Source organism: Larus michahellis, chromosome 18 (assembly GCF_964199755.1).
Source record: "Larus michahellis chromosome 18, bLarMic1.1, whole genome shotgun sequence".
Lineage (NCBI taxonomy): Eukaryota > Metazoa > Chordata > Aves > Charadriiformes > Laridae > Larus > Larus michahellis.
Window position 1 is genome coordinate 5,944,791 of NC_133913.1, and position 19,557 is coordinate 5,964,347.

The 19,557-nt window shown below is 66.7% G+C and overlaps 1 protein-coding gene across 1 annotated transcript; it reads left to right on the forward strand.

Moving 5' to 3' along the window:
• The first annotated feature begins 11,180 nt into the window (after window positions 1-11,180).
• On the forward strand, window positions 11,181-19,225 carry C1QL1 (complement C1q like 1). Its single transcript, XM_074561972.1, has 2 exons — window positions 11,181-11,896; window positions 17,899-19,225. The coding sequence occupies exons 1-2, from the start codon at window positions 11,330-11,332 to the stop codon at window positions 18,076-18,078; spliced, it is 747 nt and encodes a 248-aa protein (XP_074418073.1). The 5' UTR covers window positions 11,181-11,329; the 3' UTR covers window positions 18,079-19,225.
• Window positions 19,226-19,557: the final 332 nt, after the last annotated feature.

The following is a 19,557-nucleotide window of genomic DNA, read 5'->3' on the forward strand; positions in this document are numbered from 1 at the left end:
CGCTTCCCTGGCCCGCTCCCAGCTCCTTCCTATGCCGGGCCACGGCTGCGCTCTGTAAAGTTCACCGCACGCAAGCGGAGCTGACGAGCTCGTGCTTTTTTTTTTTTTATTTCCCCGGTACACATCCCCGTGGCGGTCCCAGGGAGCTTCTCGGAACGTTATCTTCCCCACCCCGTGAGCTTCCTTGAGGTGGAGGCATGGCGTTGTGTTGGCTCTGGACACCCCCCCGGTGCGGGTCTGGCTTCCCGGGATGCAATTCTGGGATTCGCTGGGCTTTGCTGCGGACAGCGGTTTCCCCCTGGGGTAGCCCTGTCCTGCTGCCACCCTCCCCTGTCCTGCTGCCACCCTCCCCTGTCCCCGCGTTTTGAGAAGGGGGGGTGTCGGCAGCCCCTGCCCACCACGACGGTCCCCAGGGCCCTCGGGGATGCTTGGGCTCCGACCCACCTTCCCACCCTTGGCCCGGCAGAGCGAGGCCATGTCCTGGCTGTCCCCAACGCCAGCCTTTGGGCACAGGGACCTTTCCCGGGGTGTCACGGCCCTTCCATTCCCACCCCTTTTCGGGGCCGGGCACCCTTCCCACCCCCTCCACCCTCCTCCAGCCCAGCCCTGCGCCCAGGGGTGCCCTGTCTCACTCGCTGGGGACACCCGGTGGTCCCTGTGCAGTGACAGCCACAGGAGAGCGTCCCCAAGCCGGGGTGCCCTCTCTGGGTACCCCAATTTCCAGGCAGCGTTGGGAGGGAGCCGCGTACGAGCGCTAACCCTTCCCCGCTCTCCTCCCCTGGTTTTTTTTTTTTTTTTTTTAATGCTCCTTTAATTGCGGTGGCGATGCCGGGAGTCCCTCGCAGCCAGCCATAAATCAGGGCCGGGCTCAGAGATAAGCTCTGATTGCCTTTTCCCCCCCCCCTCCCCCCCACCTCCCTCCCCGGCTGGCCGCCTCCGCCAAAACCGGGGCTGGGAGGAGGCCGGGGGGGATGTGGGGTGGAAGGAGAAAGCGAGACGGGCGCCGTAATCGCATTTGGCGCTTCGCTGCTGCCCTGCTGACGTTCGCCAGGCGCTAACGAGTTTAGCGGGGCCGAGGGAGCGAGGGGTTTCAGGGGGACGGCGAGGCACAGGGATGGCGGGTGCTCGGTTTGGGGGTGCCTGGTGAGCTGGGCCGAGCTGGGCGTCGAGCCCCCTGGGTGGGCTGGGTGCCTGGGTATTGGTGTCCGGCTCAGGAAGGGCTACTGAGCCCGGCGCTTGGCCATCGCAGCCCTCCCATGGGTGCTGATGTCCCTCCCATGGGTTTTAATGGCCCTCCTGTGGATTCCGATGAGCCTCCTGTGGGTGCTAATGTCCCTCCCCTGGGTGCTGATGTCCTTCCCATGGGTGTTGATGTCCCTCACCTGGGTTCCAACGTCCCTCCTGTGGGTGCTGATGTCCTTCCCATGGGTGTTGATGTCCCTCCCCTGGGTTTGGATGTCCCTCTTGTGGGTTCTGATGTCCTTTCCGTGGGTGTTGATGTCCCTCCCCTGGGTTCCAATGTCCTTCCCGTGGGTGCTGATGTCCCTCTCCTGGATTCCGATGTCCCTCTCCTGGGTTCCGATGTCCCTCCCGTGGGTGCCGCGTGGTGCCCAGCCATGGCAGCTGCCCCAGCATCACCCCAGCACCCGCAGAGCTGCCCGGCTCCCGCTCCTGGCCACCCCCCAGCCAAACCCTCTTGGGGACAAGCTGGCAGGACACCCTGCGTCCACGGTGGTGGCCGCATGGCTCAGCCCACAGCCGTCCCTGTCGGTGACAGATGGCTCCGCTCCACAAGCTGCTGGGTGGCATCGACAGCTCAATCGATGGCCGTGGAGGGGGCCTGAAGGGCAGCGCGTGTCCAGCCGGGGGTGGGGGGGCGATGACACCCTGGCTAAGACCCCTGCGCTCATGACATGGATGCTGCCTCCAGGTGGGTGCTGGTGGAGGCCCAAGGGTGCTGTGCCGTGTCCCCCGGCACCCGCACGTCCCCCCGGGCGCTGAGGCCGCCCTGGCTCACTGCACCTCCCGCCATCGACCCGGCAGCGTCTGGAGCAGCCGCGGCCCCTCCGTCCCCTGGCACCGGGGGGGCTGTTTGAGCTGTCGGAGCAGGAGCCGCACCGCGCACAAGCCAAATATTTAACTCTGCAAATTGCCGGCGGGATCAATGGCGCTGCGGCTTGGTGGGGGGGCGGGGGGGGGGGCTGGGGATGGGCAGCTGCCCCTCCCGCTGCACCCCCTCCTGCTGCACCCCCGCTGCTGCACCCCCCCACTGCACCCCCCCCTGCTGCACCCCCTCCCACTGCACCCCCCCACTACATCCCATCCCGCTGCACCCCCCCACTGCACCCTCTCCCACTGCACCCCCTGCTGCACCCCATCCCACTGCACCCCCCCCACTGGACCCCCTCCTGCTTCACGCCCCCACTGCACCCCTCCACTGCACCACCCCGCTCCACCCCCCACTGCACCCCCTCCAGCTGCACCCCCCCACTGCATCCCATCCTGCTGCACCCCCCCGCTGCACCCCCTCCCACTGCACCCCCCACTACATCCCCTCCTGCTGCACCCCCTCCCACTGCACCCCCCCACTATATCCCATCCCACTGCACCCCCTCCCACTGCACACCCCCACTGCACACCCCCACTACATCCCATCCCGCTGCACCCCCCCACTGCACCCCCTCCAGCTTCACCCCCCCGTTGCACCCCTCCACTGCACATCCCCCCACTCCACCCCCCCACTGCACCCCCCCGCTCTGGACCCCCCCCCGTTCCACCCCCCACTGCACCCCCTCCAGCTGCACCCCCCACGACATCCCATCCCACTGCACCCCCCCGCTGGACCCCCTCCTGCTTCACGCCCCCACCGCACCCCCCCACTGCACCCCTCCCTGCTCCACCCCCCACTGCACCCCCTCCCGCTGCACCTCATCCTCGCTGCGCCCCATCCCAGTGCACCCCCCCCCCACAACACCCCCTCCCCAGAGCCCCCCACCCTGGGGCACCCCATTCCCGGTGCACCCCTTCCCCAGAGCACCCTTTCCCCAGAGCACCCCCTCCTGCTGCACCCCCTCCCCAGAGCCCCCTTCCCTGGTGCGCCCCGTTCCTGGTGCACCCCTTCCCAGGAACACCCTCTCCTTGGAGCACCCCCTCCCCGGAGCACCCCCACCCTGGTGTACCCTGTCCCTGGAGCACCCCCTCCCCAGAGCACCCCATCCTCGGTGCACCCCATCCCGGTGCACCCCCATCCCCGGAGCCCCCCTCCCTGGTGCGCCCCCTTCCCAAAGCACCCCCTCCCCGGAGCACCCCCACCCCAGAGCACCCCCACCCTGGTGCCCCCCCTCCCTTGGTGCACCCCCTCCCCAGCACCCACCGGGCAGTTGGGGGGGGTGCAGACATCCTGGAGCTGGCAGGTCGCCCCCCCCCCCCACGGGGCCGTAGGGACAGGGTGACGTCCCCCCAGTGGGGGCTGTCCCCAAGGGTGGGCTGGGTGGGGACCCCAGTACCCAGGAGGGACGGACCCCCCTGGGGGAGAGGCAGGGGAGGGGGGGTGCTGAGCGTGGTGTCACCACATGGCACCGGTGGCACCAGTGGCACTGCATGGCCCCCAGTGTCACAGGTGTCAGTGTCCCTGTGTGGGTCCCTGGGGTGTTGGCATAGTGTCACCATCCCTGCATGGACCCCAGTGTCACGGTGTCACCGTCCCTGCACGGTCCCTGAGGTGTGGCCCGGTGTCACTGCACAGCCCCGTGTCACGGTGTCACCATCCCTGCATGGTCCTGTGGTGTGGCACAGTGTCACTGCACAGCCCCGTGTCACGGTGTCACCATCCCTGCATGGTCCTGTGGTGTGGCACGGTGTCACTGCACAGCCCCGTGTCACGGTGTCACCATCCCTGCATGGTCCTGTGGTGTGGCACGGTGTCACTGCACAGCCCTGTGTCACGGTGTCACCGTCCCTGCATGGGGTCCTGTGGTGTGGCCCGGTGTCACTGCACAGCCCTGTGTCACGGTGTCACCATCCCTGCATGGTCCCTGGGGCATGGTGTCACTGTCACTGCACAGCCCTGTGTCACGGTGTCACCGTCCCTGCGTGGTCCTGTGGTGTGGCCCGGTGTCACTGCATAGCCCCAAGTCACGGTGTCACCATCCCTGCATGGTCCTGTGGTGTGGCCCGGTGTCACTGCACAGCCCTGTGTCACGGTGTCACTGTCCCTGCATGGTCCCTGGGGCACGGTGTCACTGTCTCTGCACAGCCCCGTGTCACGGTGTCACCGTCCCTGCACGGTCCCTGAGGTGTGGCACGGTGTCGCTGTCACTGCACAGCCCCGTGTCACGGTGTCACCATCCCTGCATGGTCCCTGGGGCATGGTGTCACTGCACAGCCCCGTGTCACGGTGTCACCGTCCCTGCATGGTCCTGTGGTGTGGCCCGGTGTCACTGCACAGCCCTGTGTCACGGTGTCACCATCCCTGCATGGTCCCTGGGGCACGGTGTCACTGTCACTGCACAGCCCTGTGTCACAGTGTCACCATCCCTGCACGGTCCCTGAGGTGTGGCACGGTGTCGCTGTCACTGCATGGCCCCCGGGGCGTCACACAGTGTCACGGCAGCTGCCCAGTCCCACTCGTGTCACACGCTACTGCTGCGCAGCCCTGCGCTATTGCACAGCATCGCTGTGGCTCCCTGGGGTGTCACATGGTGTCACTGTCACCGCGCAGTGCACAGGGTGTCACTGTCACCGCGGGGCCGACGGTTGCCACGCAGTGTCACTGCAGCTCCCGTGGGTTGTCACACAGAGTCACCGTCAGTGCCTGGTGCACGGGATGTCACATAGTGCTGTGTCACTGCATGGCCCACGGGGTGTCACCCAGTGTCACCGTCACTGCCGTCTCGCAGTGTATCACCCAGTGTCGCTGTCACTGCATGGCCCACGGGATGTCACCCAGCGTCACCGTCACCGCATGGCCTGGGGTGTCACACACCGCCACTGTGCAGGATACCCCCCAGCGCCACCCCCCGCACGTCCCACGGGCTGTCACCCAGTGTCACTGCACACCCCCCCGGCCGTGTCACACCCCGTCCCCGCCGGCCGTGGGGCACCCTGGGGACAGCACAGCGGGTCCCCACTACTCCTGATCCCACGTGCCCCTGGGAGGGGGACGCGTCCCCGAGCCCGTCCCCGCGACCGCATCCTGCTGCCGGGTGAGCGGCCGCTTCCCATCACTCACCAGCCGCCCTCGTCAGCCGGCCTCTAATTAAGTCCCGGCGTTGGCAGCCCTTAATTGCCGCGCGGCGGGAGGGTGGCGGGAGGGTGGCGGGCCCCGCCGCGGCCGTAATGAGACCCAGCGTGACGGGGACAGGGACAGGGACGGGACGGGGGGGGATGTGCCACCCCCGCCTTGCCCCCCCGCCTGCAGCTGGGCCCCCCCATTGGGCAAGAGACGGTGCCTGGCGTCGGGCTGGGACCTGCTGGCATGTCCCCGTCCCCAGGGCCAGCTAACCCAGCCGGACGGCTAGCTAATCAGCCCGTCGCCGGCCAGTCAGCAAGCCCCCTAGGTCATCTGGCCAGCCACCAGCCAACTGGTCACCCAACCAGCCAGCTAGCCAGGGAGCCTGTTGATCAACTAGTCACCTAACCAGCCTGCCGGCCAACTAGCCTGTTGGTCAACTGGCCAGTCAACCAGCTAGCTAGCCAACAGCCTGTTGGTCAGCTGAGCAGCCAGCCAACCAGCCATCTAGCCAGCCAGGCAATCAAGCAGCCAAGTGGCTAGCTAGCCAACCAATCAGCAAGTCATCCAGGCCACCACCTAGCCATCTAGTTGGCCAGACAACTGGCTGGCCGTCTACCAACCAGCCCACCAGCCAGTTGACCAACCAGCTAGCCACTTTCAGCTAGCCAGTCAGCTACCAACCACCCAGCCAGCCAACCAACCAGCTAGCTAGCCAACCAGCCATCTAGTTGGCCTTCAAACCAACCAGCCAGTTGGCCAACCAGCCAGCCAAGCAGTTGGCCAGTCATCTACCTACCAGCCATCTAGCCGTGTGGCTAGCCAAGTGGACAACCGGCCAACTCTCTAGCCAAGCGTGCAACCAGCCAACGAGCCATCCACGCATCCAACCAGCCAGCTAGCCATTTGGCCACCAGCCAACCAGGAGCTCACGTCCAGCTGGGTGTTGGGACCTGCCTTGCCCTCACCTCCACCCTGCCGCCTCCAGCCCTCGCGTGTCCCTCATCTCCTGGGCGGCGTTGGGTGGGGACACCTCCGTGTGTCTGCGCCTGCAGCCCCCACCTCCCCGCTGAGCCCCGACGCGCTCATCACAGCACTGGCCATCTCCCAGCCCGTCCCCGGCCGGAGGCACCTCCAGCCCTGGGGGTTTTGAGCCTGTTTTCTGCCCAGCACCGAGAGGTATCAGCTCCTGCGGCATCATCTTCACCTCGGGGACAGTCCGCGGTGCCTTCTCCTGCTCCCATCCTGACCCGTGCCGGTGCCACATCTCCCCGGGCATCCACAGCCTGGAAAACTCCTCGTTAATTCCTCCTTTTAATCACCTCCACCTCCCAACGAGGCGGTTGTGGTGTCCTTTCTCAGGGACGGAGGTGACACGTGGCTGGCGTGGGTGGTGTCACTCCTTGGGACCAGGGTGGTCCCAGCCTGGTCCTCCTGCCCTCCTGGATGAATGGATGCATGGATGGATGCATGGGCACATGGGGAGGGAGGGAGGGATGGATGGATGGATGGATGGATGGATGGATGGATGGACGGACGGACGGACACGTGGAGAGGGATGGATGGGTGGATGGATGAACACAGGGATGGATGGATGGATGCATGGATGGATGGACGGACATGTGGAGAGGGATGGATGGGTGGATGGATGGACACATAGGGATGGGTGGATGGACACATTGGGATGGATGGATGGATGCATGGGTGGATGCATGGACACGTGGGGAGGGAGGGAGGGATGGATGGACACATTGGGATGGATGGATGGATGGATGGATGGATGGGTGGGTGGGTGGATAGATGCATGGATGGATGCATAGACACATGGGGAGGGATGGAGGGAGGGATGGGTGGATGGATGGACACATTGGGATGGATGGATGGATACATGGATGCATGGATGCATGCATGGACACGTGGGAGGGAGGGAGGGAGGAATGGACACGTAGGGATGGATGGATGGACGGACGGACGGACGGACGGATGTGTGGGCAGATGGATGCATGGATGCACAGGTGGGTGGAAGTGGAGCCAGATGGATGTGGAGATGGACGGCAGCATGCATGGGTGGGTGCATGTACACACGGATGGAAGCGTGGATGGGTAGAAAGAGCCATGTGGAGATGACTGCATGGATGCATGGATGGATGCATGGAGGACGGATGGATGGATGGATGGATGGATGGATGGATGGATGGACAGAAGGAAGGATGGACAGACAGATAGATGCCACCAAGGTGGTGGGAACCAACAGAAGAAGCCCCAGGTGGGAGCTCAGGAGACCTGACCATCTTCCCAGCCCTGCTCCAGCCCGCGCAGCCCAGGCTCCCATCGCCCCAGGGTGTCCTGCCCACCCCGGCCGGGGGCCCAAGGGCCCAGCCCTGCCCTCAGTGCCCCCACTGAGTGTCCCCCTCCTGCGCCCCCATCCTGAGCCCATCCCGAGGACACAGCGTGATTTTGGGGGACAGCACCTAAAATCGTCGGGGACGGCTCACAAACGCCAACTCCCTCCCCAAGCTCGTTAGTGTGGGCCGACATTGGGGTCGTTAGTTATTTCCGGCTCCGAGTCCTAATTAGTGCTGAGCCACCAGCGCCGCCTGCCCGGCCGCAGCGCCGGGAGGGGAAACCGAGGCACGGCACAGCTCTGACCCCCGCCAACGCCCCCGTCCCCACCCGCCCACCCGCGACCTGCCCCAAATCCTCCTTAATGAGCTCCCCAGCGGGCGGAGGGGGGGGGGTACAGCCATCCCCCCCCAAACCGAACCCGCACCCCCGGAGCATCGATCGTCCCCGTGTCCCCCCCCCCCCCCGCTGCCCAGCCGCCAGCGTCCCCTCGACGTCGCCCACCCACCTCCCCACGTCACGCGGGCAGAGCAAACAGCCCTGGGCTCGGCCGCGCATCGATTCTGCCGGAGCCGCTGTTTGCTTAACCTTTGCGGAGGAGCCGCCTCGAGCACAGCCACCGCCGCAGCCGCCGCCGCAGCCACCGCTGCCACCGAGCCACCGCTGCCACCGCTGCCACCGCAGACATCACTGCCATCACTGCCATCACTGTCATCACTGCCACCGCTGCCACCGCAGACATCATTGCCATTACTGCCATCGGTGCCACCGCTGCCACCGCAGACATCACTGCCATCACTGCCATCGGTGCCATCGGTGCCACCGCTGCCACTGCAGACATCACTGCCATCGCTGCCATCGCTGCCATCACTGCCACCGCTACCACCGCAGCCATCACTGCCATCGCTGCTACTGCTGCCACCGCAGCCATCATCGCCATCACTGCCATCACTACCACCGCTGTCACTGCTGCCACCGCAGACATCACTGCCATCACTGCCATCGCTGCCACCGCTGCCACTGCTGCCACCGCAGACATCACTGCCATCACTGCCATCACTGCCATCACTGCCACCACAGCCATCACTGCCACCGCTGCCACCGCAGCCATCACTGCCACCGCTGTCACTGCTGCCACCGCAGCCAGCACTGCCACCGCTGCCACCACAGCCATCATTGCCATCACTGTCATCACTGCCATCACTGCCACCGCTGCCACCACAGCCGTCACTGCCACCACAGCCATCACTGCCACCACTGCCACTGCTGCCACCCCAACCACTGCAGCCACTGCTGTCACTGCTACAGCTGCCACTGCCCCCACTGCAGCCACCGCAGCCACCGCTGCCACTGCTGCTACTGCCACTGCCATCACTGCCACTGCTGCCACTGCCGTCACGGCATTGTCCCTTTTCCCCTCCTGCACTCCCTTTGGGGGCTGCCCCTCGGTTCCCGTCCCCGGCTGGGCGGAGCCGTCCCGGGGGGCTGCACTGCACCCCCTCCCCATGCAGGGGCTGGGGACAGGGACGAGGAGCACCCCGGGGTCTCCAGCCAGAGTCACCTGGGGTGTTGTCCCCATCCGTAGGGTGCTGCTGCCCCAGGGTGGCGTTGAAGCCATCGTGGCTCTGCAGCCAGGCTGGATGGACACGGCCTGGGGCCGTGGTGGCCCGGGGTGGTGGCCATGCCGTAGGGACACGGTGGCCTGTGGTAGTGAGGTAGCCTGGGATGGGGCCTTGGTGGCCCTGGGGTGGTGGCCGTGGCATGGAGAAACAATGGCCTGTGGCCATGAAGTGACCTGGGACTGGGACAGTGTCCCAAGGTGGTGGCCATGCCATGGCGATACAATGGCCTGTGGCCATGAGGTGACCTGGGGCTGTGGCCCCACCACGGGGACATGGTGGCCAGGACCAGGGATGTCCCCTCACCCTCCAGGTGAGACAAGTGCCCTGACGCAACCGGCGCCTGCCGGTGTCCCCGCCGCGGCCACCCCGTCCCCACGCGGAGCCCCCTGCCCACCCGGGCCACCGCCAAACCGTGACGGTGGTGACTCACGCAGCCCGTGACCTCGGCGAGGCGTATTTTTAGGCACTCGTTAAAAAAGAAAGATAACGAGGAAGGGGGGGGGGACACACACACACGACACAACACAACGATGGAGAAAGGAACCAGGAAAGGAGCCGGTGACATGCCGGTGACAGCTTGAGGGGGGGACACGGGACTGGCAGCACCCCCACTCCAAAATAATCTGTGTGTCCCCCCCCAGCCTCGTTAAGCCCCCAGGAATAATTGCCTTCTTGAAGCCGGCTAATTGATTTTTGCACGCTGATTAAATTAAAGCCTCTGCGGGAGCTGGGGAGGGGACACGGGGGTGACCAATGGGCTGCCAAGTGTCCCCTCGGTCCCCCCCTCTTCTGGGTTGGGGGCGGCTGGGCTCTGTCCCCCGGGTGTCCCCCCGGGGTTTGGGGACACTGCACGGGTGGGGGGGCTGGAAGGCGACACGCCCCCAGGGCCGGGGTGGGTTTTTTTGGGGGGACAATGACCCCATGGACCCCATAGGTGCCACCGGGCTTGATGCCACCTCAGTATGGTCACCCAAGGCCACCAAACCGCTTCGGCTGGTGGCACTGGGAGCAGCCCTGGGCTCCTCTACACCCATGTTGTCCCCCCTGTCCCCATCCTCGCCGCATGTCACCCCCCCGGGCCCCACGTCCTTCGCTCACCCCCGGCGCTGGCGGCGGCTGTCATTTGCCATCGCGTCCTGCTGTCCCCGCCGAGGCTGATGGAGATGGCAAGCGACGGAGCGGGCGCAGCCGCGTGTCCCCGTGTCACGAGCCCGCCAGTCCTCAGCCCCCCGGGGATGGCTCTTTTGCGTGGCCGTCACCCCTTCGCGTGGCTCGGCCGTCCCCGCAGTGGCACCCACGGGCGCCCCGTTGTCACTGTGGCCTTTGCCACTGGCAGTGGCATCCCGTCCCGCGACCCGACGGATGCTCCTGGGTGCCAGGAGCGGGTGTCACCCGGGCTGTCCCAAAGCGTGTGACGCTGGTCCCCGTGGGAGGGAAAGGTGAGGCCAGGGTGGGGCCCTGGGGACTGTCCCCGTGGGTTTGTCCCCGTGGGGACACAGGTGACGCGCCCCAGGGGTGTCCCCAGCTCCGGGGACGTGGCCACCGGCTCCCGGGCGCGGAGGTGACGGAGCTCCGGACCCAGTGAGGATGCGGCCGGGGGGGGGCCGGGGGTGGCGTGGGGACAGGGCGTGAGGATGGTCCACGCTGGGGGGGGGGGGGGGGACACGGTGCACACGGGGGGGGGGCCGGGGCCACAGGGGGGTCCCCACGGGGGGTGGGGGGGACCGGGGTGCGCGGGGTCCCACGGAGGAACCGGAGGTCGAGGGTGGGGGTCCCACCGGGGAGGGGGGCGCGGCCGAGGAGTGGGCGTGGCGACGGGCGTGTCCCGCGAGTCGGTGGGTGTGTCGGTGGGCGTGTCCCTGCCTGGTGGGCGTGGCTGTGGGCGTGTCCTGCGGGCAGGGGGGCGTGTCCCGGGCGGGCGGGCGCGGGGCGCACCGGAGCCAGCGGAGCGCAGCGGAGCGGAGCGGCCGCCGCCGCCGCCGCCACCCCCGGGCACCCCCCCGCCGCCGCCGCCGCCGCCCTGCTCCCCCCCCCCACCGGCACCATTCCCCCCCCCGGGCGACAACGCGCCCCGGCCGGGCGGCGGCTCAGCCTGGGCCGGAAAACTTTACTGGCGGCCGCGGCGGGGGTGGTGATGGTGCTGGTGCTGGTGGTGCTCATCCCGGTGCTGGTGAGCTCCGCCGGTACCGACGGCCGGTACGAGATGCTGGGGACCTGCCGGATGGTCTGCGAGCCCTACGGCCCCGCCGCCGCCTCCCCGCCGCAACCGGCCGAACGCGGCCCCCTCCCGCCGCCTTCCACCCTGGTGCAAGGTCCCCAAGGCAAACCGGGGCGACCGGGGAAACCGGGACCACCGGGACCACCGGGAGAACCGGGACCACCGGGACCGGCGGGGGCACGGGGTGAAGCGGGACGACCGGGACCTCCGGGATTACCGGGACCGGGGGCTACGGGTGCGGTGAGTGCGGCTACCTACAGCACAGTGCCGCGCGTCGCCTTCTACGCCGGCCTCAAGAACCCCCACGAGGGCTACGAGGTCCTCAAGTTCGACGACGTGGTCACCAACCTGGGCAACAGCTACGACGCCGCCTCCGGCAAGTTCACCTGCGCCATCCCTGGCACCTACTTCTTCACCTACCACGTCCTCATGCGCGGCGGTGACGGCACCAGCATGTGGGCCGACCTCTGCAAGAATGGCCAGGTAAGGGCTGGCCACCCCGGCTACCAGCCCCACTGCGGGCAGGGGAGCTCTCGCTGCCCCCCAAGCACCGGAGAAGGGGGCTGGGTGCTTTCTCAGGGTGCCCGCATCCTTTTCCCGGCCCCAGGGATGCACCTCCAGGGTGCTCCATCCTTCTTCTGGCCCTAGAGAGAAACCCTCCGGGTGCCGCATCCTTCTCCCCGTGCTAGTAGTGAGCTCTGGGTGCTTCTCTGGGGTGCTCCGTCCTTTTCCCAACCCCAGGGATACAACCCCAGGGTGCCACATCCTTCTCCCAGTGGCAATGATGGGCTCTGGGTGCGTCCCTGAGGTGCCACATCCTTCTCCCAGCTGCGGGGATGCACCCCTGGGGTGCCCTGTCCTTCTCCTGGCCCCGGAGATGCACCCTCGGGGTGCTCCATCCTTCTCCTGGTGGGCTCTGGGTCCACCCCCAGGATGCTCCATCCTTCTCCCAGTGGTGATGATGGGCTGTGGGTGCACCCCCAGGGTGCCCCATCCTTTTCCCGTCCCCAGGGACGTACCCCCAGGATGCTCTGTCCCTCTCCCAGTCGCAATGATGAGCTCTGAGTGCATCCCCAGGGTGCCACATCCTTCTCCTGGCCACGGAGATGCACCCCCGGGGTGCCCTGTCCTGTGCCCAGCTCCAGAGATGCACCGTTGGTGTGCCCCATCCTTCTCCCAGCCCTGGAGGGGCACCCCCAGGATGCCCCATCCTTCTCCCGGTAGCGATGATGGGATCCGGGTGCACCCCCAGGGTGCCATGTCCCACTCCCTGCCCCGAAGATGCACCCCAGGGATCCCTATCCTTCTCCCGGCGGCGATGATGGGCTCTGGGTGCACCCCCAGGGTGCCCCATCCTTCTCCAACCCCCGGACATGCTCCCACAGGCACCCCGTCCTTCCCCCAGCACTGGGGACACACTCTGCCACCGTACCCGTGCTGCCCTGATGTGTCCCCCAGGGTCCCCTCTGTCCTTTCCTTGGCTCCGCAGACGTGCTCCGCCGTGTCTCTGTGGTGCCTTGGGGTGTCCTCGCAGCGTCCCCGGGGTGCCCTGCCCTCCCTGGCCGTGCCAGTGTCCCCTCTGGGGCTCCCCAGGGGGGACGGGGCTCCTGGGCTGGGGACAGTCTCGGCGGTGGCCTGGCAGGGGGCAGCGCCTGCCCCGCTTTTGGGGTGCTGCACCCCCAGCCCGGAGCCAGCTCTGCTGCTGCTGTGTCAGGAGAGACATCCCCGTCCTCAGCCAGGCTGCACGGGGACACCATGGCGGGGGGGGGGGGGACACCCCAAGGCTGGCTCCATCCTTGCCCCCCGACCCCGCTCCAGCATCCTCCCCCCCGACCCCATCCATCTGAAAATCCTCCCGATGCCGAGACGCAGCCCCTCCATCCCCACGGTGATGCCCGAAACGCTGCCCCTTCCCCACGCCGTGTGCCCCCCCCCCCGCCCCCGCAGCCACGACCGGAGGCAGAAGACGTGGCCGTGACCCCCCAAATGTCACCCGAGCTCCGTTCCCTTGGGTGTCACCGCAGCCGGCATCCTTGCCGGGATTCATCCCGCCCCCCAGTATTTTCTCCCGGCATCAAGCCCCAGGGTGCAGCCCCGTCCCGAGGACGTACGGCGCTGAATTAACCCAAAACTGAGTTATTCACCCCAAAAAAAGCCAGGGGTGGGGGGAAAGCGGGAGCCCTGGCACGGCCACCGCGCTGCACCCCTCGGCTCCTAAAACCTCTGAGCCGGCAGCGCAGCGGGGGCAGGAACCGCTCGGCATTTTTTCTCCATCCAAACAGTTTAAATTTTCTTTTATTGTTTTTCTTTCTGTCCCCCCCTGCCCCCCCCCTCCACCTCCACCCCCAAATTTTGGGGGGTCCCGGCGATGCCTGGCACCGCCGGCTCTTTCTCCCCAGCAGCATCCATGTAACTCCAGACTGAGTATCCCCCCCCCCCCCAAAAAAAAAAACCCAAAACACTTCACCCCTTTTTTCCTCCCCCAAAATATTTTCGGGGACCCCCCCCCCCAAAACCTTCCCACCTCCTCTCGCCCCTGCACCGAGCTCCGACACCCACCCCCCCGGCTCGGTGGGGGATCGACGCACCCGGGCGCTACCGGATAAATTTCCAGAAGCTACGGAGCCCCTCGTCGAGAGGAACCGCGCTCGGTCGGGCGCGCGATGCAGCTTAATTAACCGCTTGTTAATTACTAACGAGCTATCGCCGCTCCAATATTTATAAAGGAGGCTGGGGGGGGGGGGGGGGAAGAGAAAGCGCTTCGGCGGGCCGGCACCGGTGGGAGAGTTTCAAAAAGGTACCCCCAAAATGCCCCTAAATAATTAAAAAATGGGTTCGATCAGGGGTTTGTTGCCAAAAATACCCCCTCCCCGGCAAGGCTGCGGGGGGGGGGGGTGCTTCCCGGGGGATAAGGGTTGATCCCGGCATCGTCTGAGGGAATTATAACTTAGGGGGCCCCCCTCTGACACCCCCCCCACACACACTTTCCTTTGGGCGCAGCCCATCACCCCTGCGTCGGGGCTGGAGTTAATGAGAGCCAGGGGAGCCCCGCGGCGGGGAGGGAGCTGCTCCGGGGGGGTTAATTAGCATTAATTATTCTTATTTGTATTAGGCAGTAGAAGAGGCAGCGGGGATGGGGGGAGATGCTGGACGGACGGATGGACGGATTGGGGGGGGGGGGAGGATGGAGCTGGGCGGATTTGGGGTCCCCGTGGCGGGGGTGACCGTGGCGGGGTGTGTGGCTGTGCCACGGCTTGGGGGGGGGCATAGCCCCGGGGGGGTCCCTGTGGGTGGGGGACCCAAGAGACCCCGTCTGTGGGGACACAGGGACCTGCCAGGGGGTCCTGGGGGGGCAACTGCTGCTCTGCCCACCGGGGTCCGAGGGGGGGCACCCAGTGCTGCGCCTGCGGGGGGCACCTGCCACCGTGTCTGGGGACCCTGGGGGGGCACCCGCCGCCATGCCCGGGTGTCCTGGGGTGGGCACCCACTGCCAGGCCCAGCAGCCCTGGGGGGCACCCACCGCTGTGCCCGAGGATCCTGAGGGGGCACCTGCCACTGCACTGGGGGGTCCTGGGGGGCACCCGCTGCCACACCCTGGGCCGTGGTGGCCGCGGCACGTGGGGCACATGGTGTCCCCAAGGCACCGAGTGTCACCGCGAGCGGCTCAGCCTAGACATGGGAGAGTGGCACTGCCCCCCCCCTCACCCCCACCCCCCCCCCGACACCCCTTGGGTGCATCTGGCCACAGCGGGGACCATCCCACTGTCCCCAGGGCTGGTGACATCCCCGCAGCGGTGTCACCGGGGTGGGTGACAGCGGCTGCAGCAGAGCCAGCCCCAGGCGCCGGGTCCCCCCCATGGTTCCCACCTCCGGGGGCTGCGCCTGGCTGTGGCACGGGGAAACTGAGGCACGGAGCAGGACAAGGCCATCGGGGCGGGGGGGACATGTGGTGGCAGCCCCCACCTCCTCTGCCAGCGCGGTGCCGGGAGCGGCTCAGCCCGGCCCTGGCGCTGCCATTTATCTTCCCTGGTTAGCGCCAAGGGCTGGCGGGCGCGCGGTGACAAGGCGGCTCCTTAACGAGGGAAGACGGATGGCACCGGGCGGCTCTGGCTGCGGCGTGGGGAGGGGGGACGACGATGGCGGCGGAGCATGGCGCCAAACAGCTTTTCCTGGTTCTCCTCCCCCCTTGCTTCCTCCCCCCCGCTCCCCTTCCTCCGCACGACCCCAGTCAAGGCAGCGTCCCAGAGGAACTGAGATTCACCGTGTCCCGCCCCGGGGATGGGGACCCTCGTGGTGGCGGGGTAGACAGAGGGTGACTTTTAACGGGGTGACAGTGTTGGTGACGGCACGAGGGCTGTGGCTGTGTGGGTGAGAGCAAGCCCTGTGGGACCTCCTGCTGGGCCATCAGTAGGTTCCAGAGTTAACAGCTCCTGGGCGGTGAGTTACCACGCCATCGCAGGCTGCCTATGGACTCGGGGAGACGCCGCCGTGTTTCCCGAGGAGGTGACAACCCCTGGGACCCTTGTCCTGGGGGAAAAGGACAGGAATCCATGGGGACACCCCTCCTTCCCCTGTCGGCTCCAGGACCCCGCAGCCGCTTGGCGGTGCCTCCCTGCCCCGCGCAGCCAATTAAGAGCCCATTCTCATCAGTTATAATTAGGAGTATCTTCTCCCCGGTGCATCACTTTTGCATTTCGCTTGGGGTTTTACCTGCTGGCTCGTCACTGTCACCCAGCGCCGTGCGATCTCCCTGCGAGGCGCCGGCGTAGATTTGATTACTCAAATAATTCGGGCTCCAGCCACGGAGCTTCTTTGCCGGGCGGTTACGGCACCTCTGGCTCTGCCGGCGCCTCCCGGCCTTCACCTCTGCCACTGAGGATATATTCCTTGGGGGGAGCATCCCGCCCCACAACGGGTTGGGATCCGGGCGAGCAGCGAGGCTTGTTTTTGGGGGATTTGAGCTCAGCCCTCACCACGCGCTCGTGGTCCCTGGGAAGCTCGTGGGGTGCGTGGGGATGTGCCGGGTTCATCAAGGGGGTTTGGGGCTGGGAGATGGGGTCCCGCGTCTGAAAATCCGGAGCCAGGGTCCTGTGGTCTGAATCCAGAGGTCCTGGGTTCGAGCCGGGGTCCTCCATCTGAATCCAGAGCTGGGGTCCTGTATCCGGATCAGGACTCGGGATCCTGTGTCTGAGCCGTGGTCCAGCATCTGAGCCGAGTCAGGGTCCCGTGTTGGAGCTGTGACCCCACATCCAGATCTGGAGATGGGGTCCTGGGTCTGAGCCAGGGTCCTCCATCTGAATCCAGAGCCAGGGTCCCGCATACGGATTGGGACTTGGGATCCCATGTCTGAGCCGTGGTCCAGCATCTGAGCCGAGTCAGGGTCCAGTGGCTGAGCTGTGGTCCCATGGGGGAATCCAGAGTTGGGATCTTGGGTCTGAGCCGTGGTCCTGCAGCTGGATCCAGACTCGGGATCCCATGTCTGAGCCATGGTCCCATGTCTGGATCCAGGGATGAGATCCCGTGTCTGAGTCGGGGTCCTGCATCCAAATCCAGGCTCGGGGTTCTGTGTTGGAGCTGTGGCCCCACATCCAGATCTGGAGCTGGGGTCCTGTGTCCGAGCTGTGTCCTGTGTCTGAATCTGGAGCCGTGGTTCCACATCTGAGCCGTGGTTCCACATCTGAGCCATGGTCCTGCATCTGAATCCGCAGCTGGCGTCCCGTGTCTGAGCTGTGGTCCCATGTCCGAATCCAGAGTTGGGTCTTGGGACTGAGCCATGGTCCTGCATCCGGATCCGGACTCAGGATCCTGTGTCTGAACTGTGGTCCTGTGTCCAAGCCATGGTCCTGCATCCGAACCCACAGCTGGGGTCCTGTGTCTGAGACATGCTCCTGCATCCAAATCCAGAACCATGGTCCCATGTCCATGCCATGGCCCCACATCCCAACCCAGAACCATGGTCCCACCTCCGAACCTAGAGCCGGGGTCCCGCATCCCAGCTGGGGTCCTTTGTCTGAGACCTGGTCCGGCATCCAAATCCGGAACCGTGGTCCCATTCCATGCCACGGTCCCACATCCAAACTTGGAACCATGGTCCCACATCCAAGCCATGGTCCCACATCCGAACTCAGAGATGGGGTCCCACATCTAAGCCATGGTCCCACATCCGAACCCAGAGCCGGGGTCCCACATCCGAGATGGGGTCCCACATCTAAGCCATGGTCCCACATCCGAACCCAGAGCCGGGGTCCCACATCCGAGCTGTGGTCCCACTTCCGAGCCTGCCAGGTCAGGGAGAGGCTCTGGGTGATGCCGGGAGAAGCCACCTCCACCTGGGACCCGTTCGCCCGTGGGTGGGGATCCAGGACACCACCCTGGAGCCAGCGGGTGGTCTCCCTGGCTGCGGGTGAGCCGGGACCCCGGGTGTCCCACGGGATCCGAGGGCTGAGCCGTCCCCTGAGGCGGGTAACGCCGTGTCCCCTGCGCAGGTGCGGGCCAGCGCCATCGCGCAGGACGCCGACCAGAACTACGACTACGCCAGCAACAGCGTCATCCTGCACCTGGACGCGGGGGACGAGGTCTTCATCAAGCTGGACGGGGGCAAAGCCCACGGCGGCAACAACAACAAGTACAGCACCTTCTCCGGCTTCATCATCTACTCGGACTGAGCCTGGACCCACGGCATCGCCCCACGGCACTCCAGCCCCACGGCATCCCTCCGCTGCCGTCCAGCCCCCACGGCATCCCCCCACGCCAGCCCGCAATGACCATTCAGCCCCACGGCATCTCTCTGCCGTGGTTCGGCCCCACAGCATCCCTCTGCAACCGTCCTCCAGCCCCACGGCGTCTCTCCACAGCATCCCCCAATGACCACTCAGCCCCACAGCATCCCTCTGCAGCTGTCCTTCAACCCCACCGCGCCTCCCCACAGCATCTGCCAACGACCACTCAGCCCCACAGCATCCCCCTCCTACCATCCAGCCCCACAGTGTCTCCCCACAGCATCTCCCGACAACCACTCAGCCCCACAGCATCCCCCTGCTGCCATCCAGCCCCATGGCATTGCCCAATGACCACCCAGCCCCACAGCATCCCTCTGCAGCTGTCCTTCAGCCCCACGGCACCTCCCCACAGCATCCCCCAACAACCACTCAGCCCCACAGCATCCCCCTCCTACCATCCAGCCCCACAGTGTCTCCCCACAGCATCCCCCAACAACCACTCAGCCCCACAGCATCCCCCTGCTACCATCCAGCCCCACAGTGTCTCCCCACAGCATCCCCCAATGACCGCCCAGCCCCACGGCATCCCCCTGCTGCCGTCGAGCCCTACGGCATCCCCCCACACCGCTCTCCAGCCCCACAGCCTCCCCCTGCTACTGTCCAGCCCCACAACATCCCTCTGCCACGGTCCAGCCCCACGGCATCCCCCCAAGGGTGATCCAAGCTACCTGTGGGGCTCCAACCCGCCCCCCACCTTTCCCATTTGCTCACCCCACAGCTGCTAATTCGGCGTTGGGGGGGCTGCAGGGGGCTGGGGGACCCCCTTGCACTGCCCCACTGCACCCCCATCCCCTGGCTGCACCCCCCGCTTGCCCCCACGGCCCCCCGCTGCCTCCCCGCTCCCGGGGCGATGCCGGGGGTCCCCACCGGCGTGTATATATGTACAGGACGCGCAGATGTCTATAGGGGTGCCACCCCCCTCCCCCATCCCGCCCTGTCCCGGGGGGGCTGCGCTGGGGGGTGGGGGGGAAGGGAGCCGCCCTCGCTGCCCGACCCCGGGGCGACTCCATGGTAAAGCCGAGCTGTGACCTCTCCCCGTCTGCTGTCTGTGTCCCGGCGTGGGGCAGAGCCGGTGTCCCCCGCCCCGGGGACAGGGTCCTCCCGCCACCACCCCCCCTCCCTCAAACCGACCCCACTTGGCTCCCCGAATCAGCCCAGTTGGAGGGGTGCCGAGGGGCTCCCCCATCCCCAAGTGCCGGTGTCCCCTCTGCCACCTCCAGTGGGGACGCTGGGCGGGCCACCACCGCCATGTCCCCGTCCCCAGTGCCCATGGTGGGGGGTGTCCCCTCAGGGACATGGCGTCCCCACTGCGAGGGGAGGGGGACATGGTGGCCAGGCAGAGCCATGGCTACCCTCTGACACGCG

What these genes read in the sequence shown, in the direction of transcription:
- C1QL1 (XM_074561972.1), top strand. Translation starts at nt 11,330, where the DNA reads ATGGTGCTGGTGCTGGTGGTGCTCATCCCGGTGCTGGTGAGCTCCGCC. An exon ending in ACCTCTGCAAGAATGGCCAG is followed by an intron (nt 11,897 to 17,898) that starts GTAAGGGCTGGC and finishes TCCCCTGCGCAG; the next exon opens with GTGCGGGCCAGCGCCATCGC.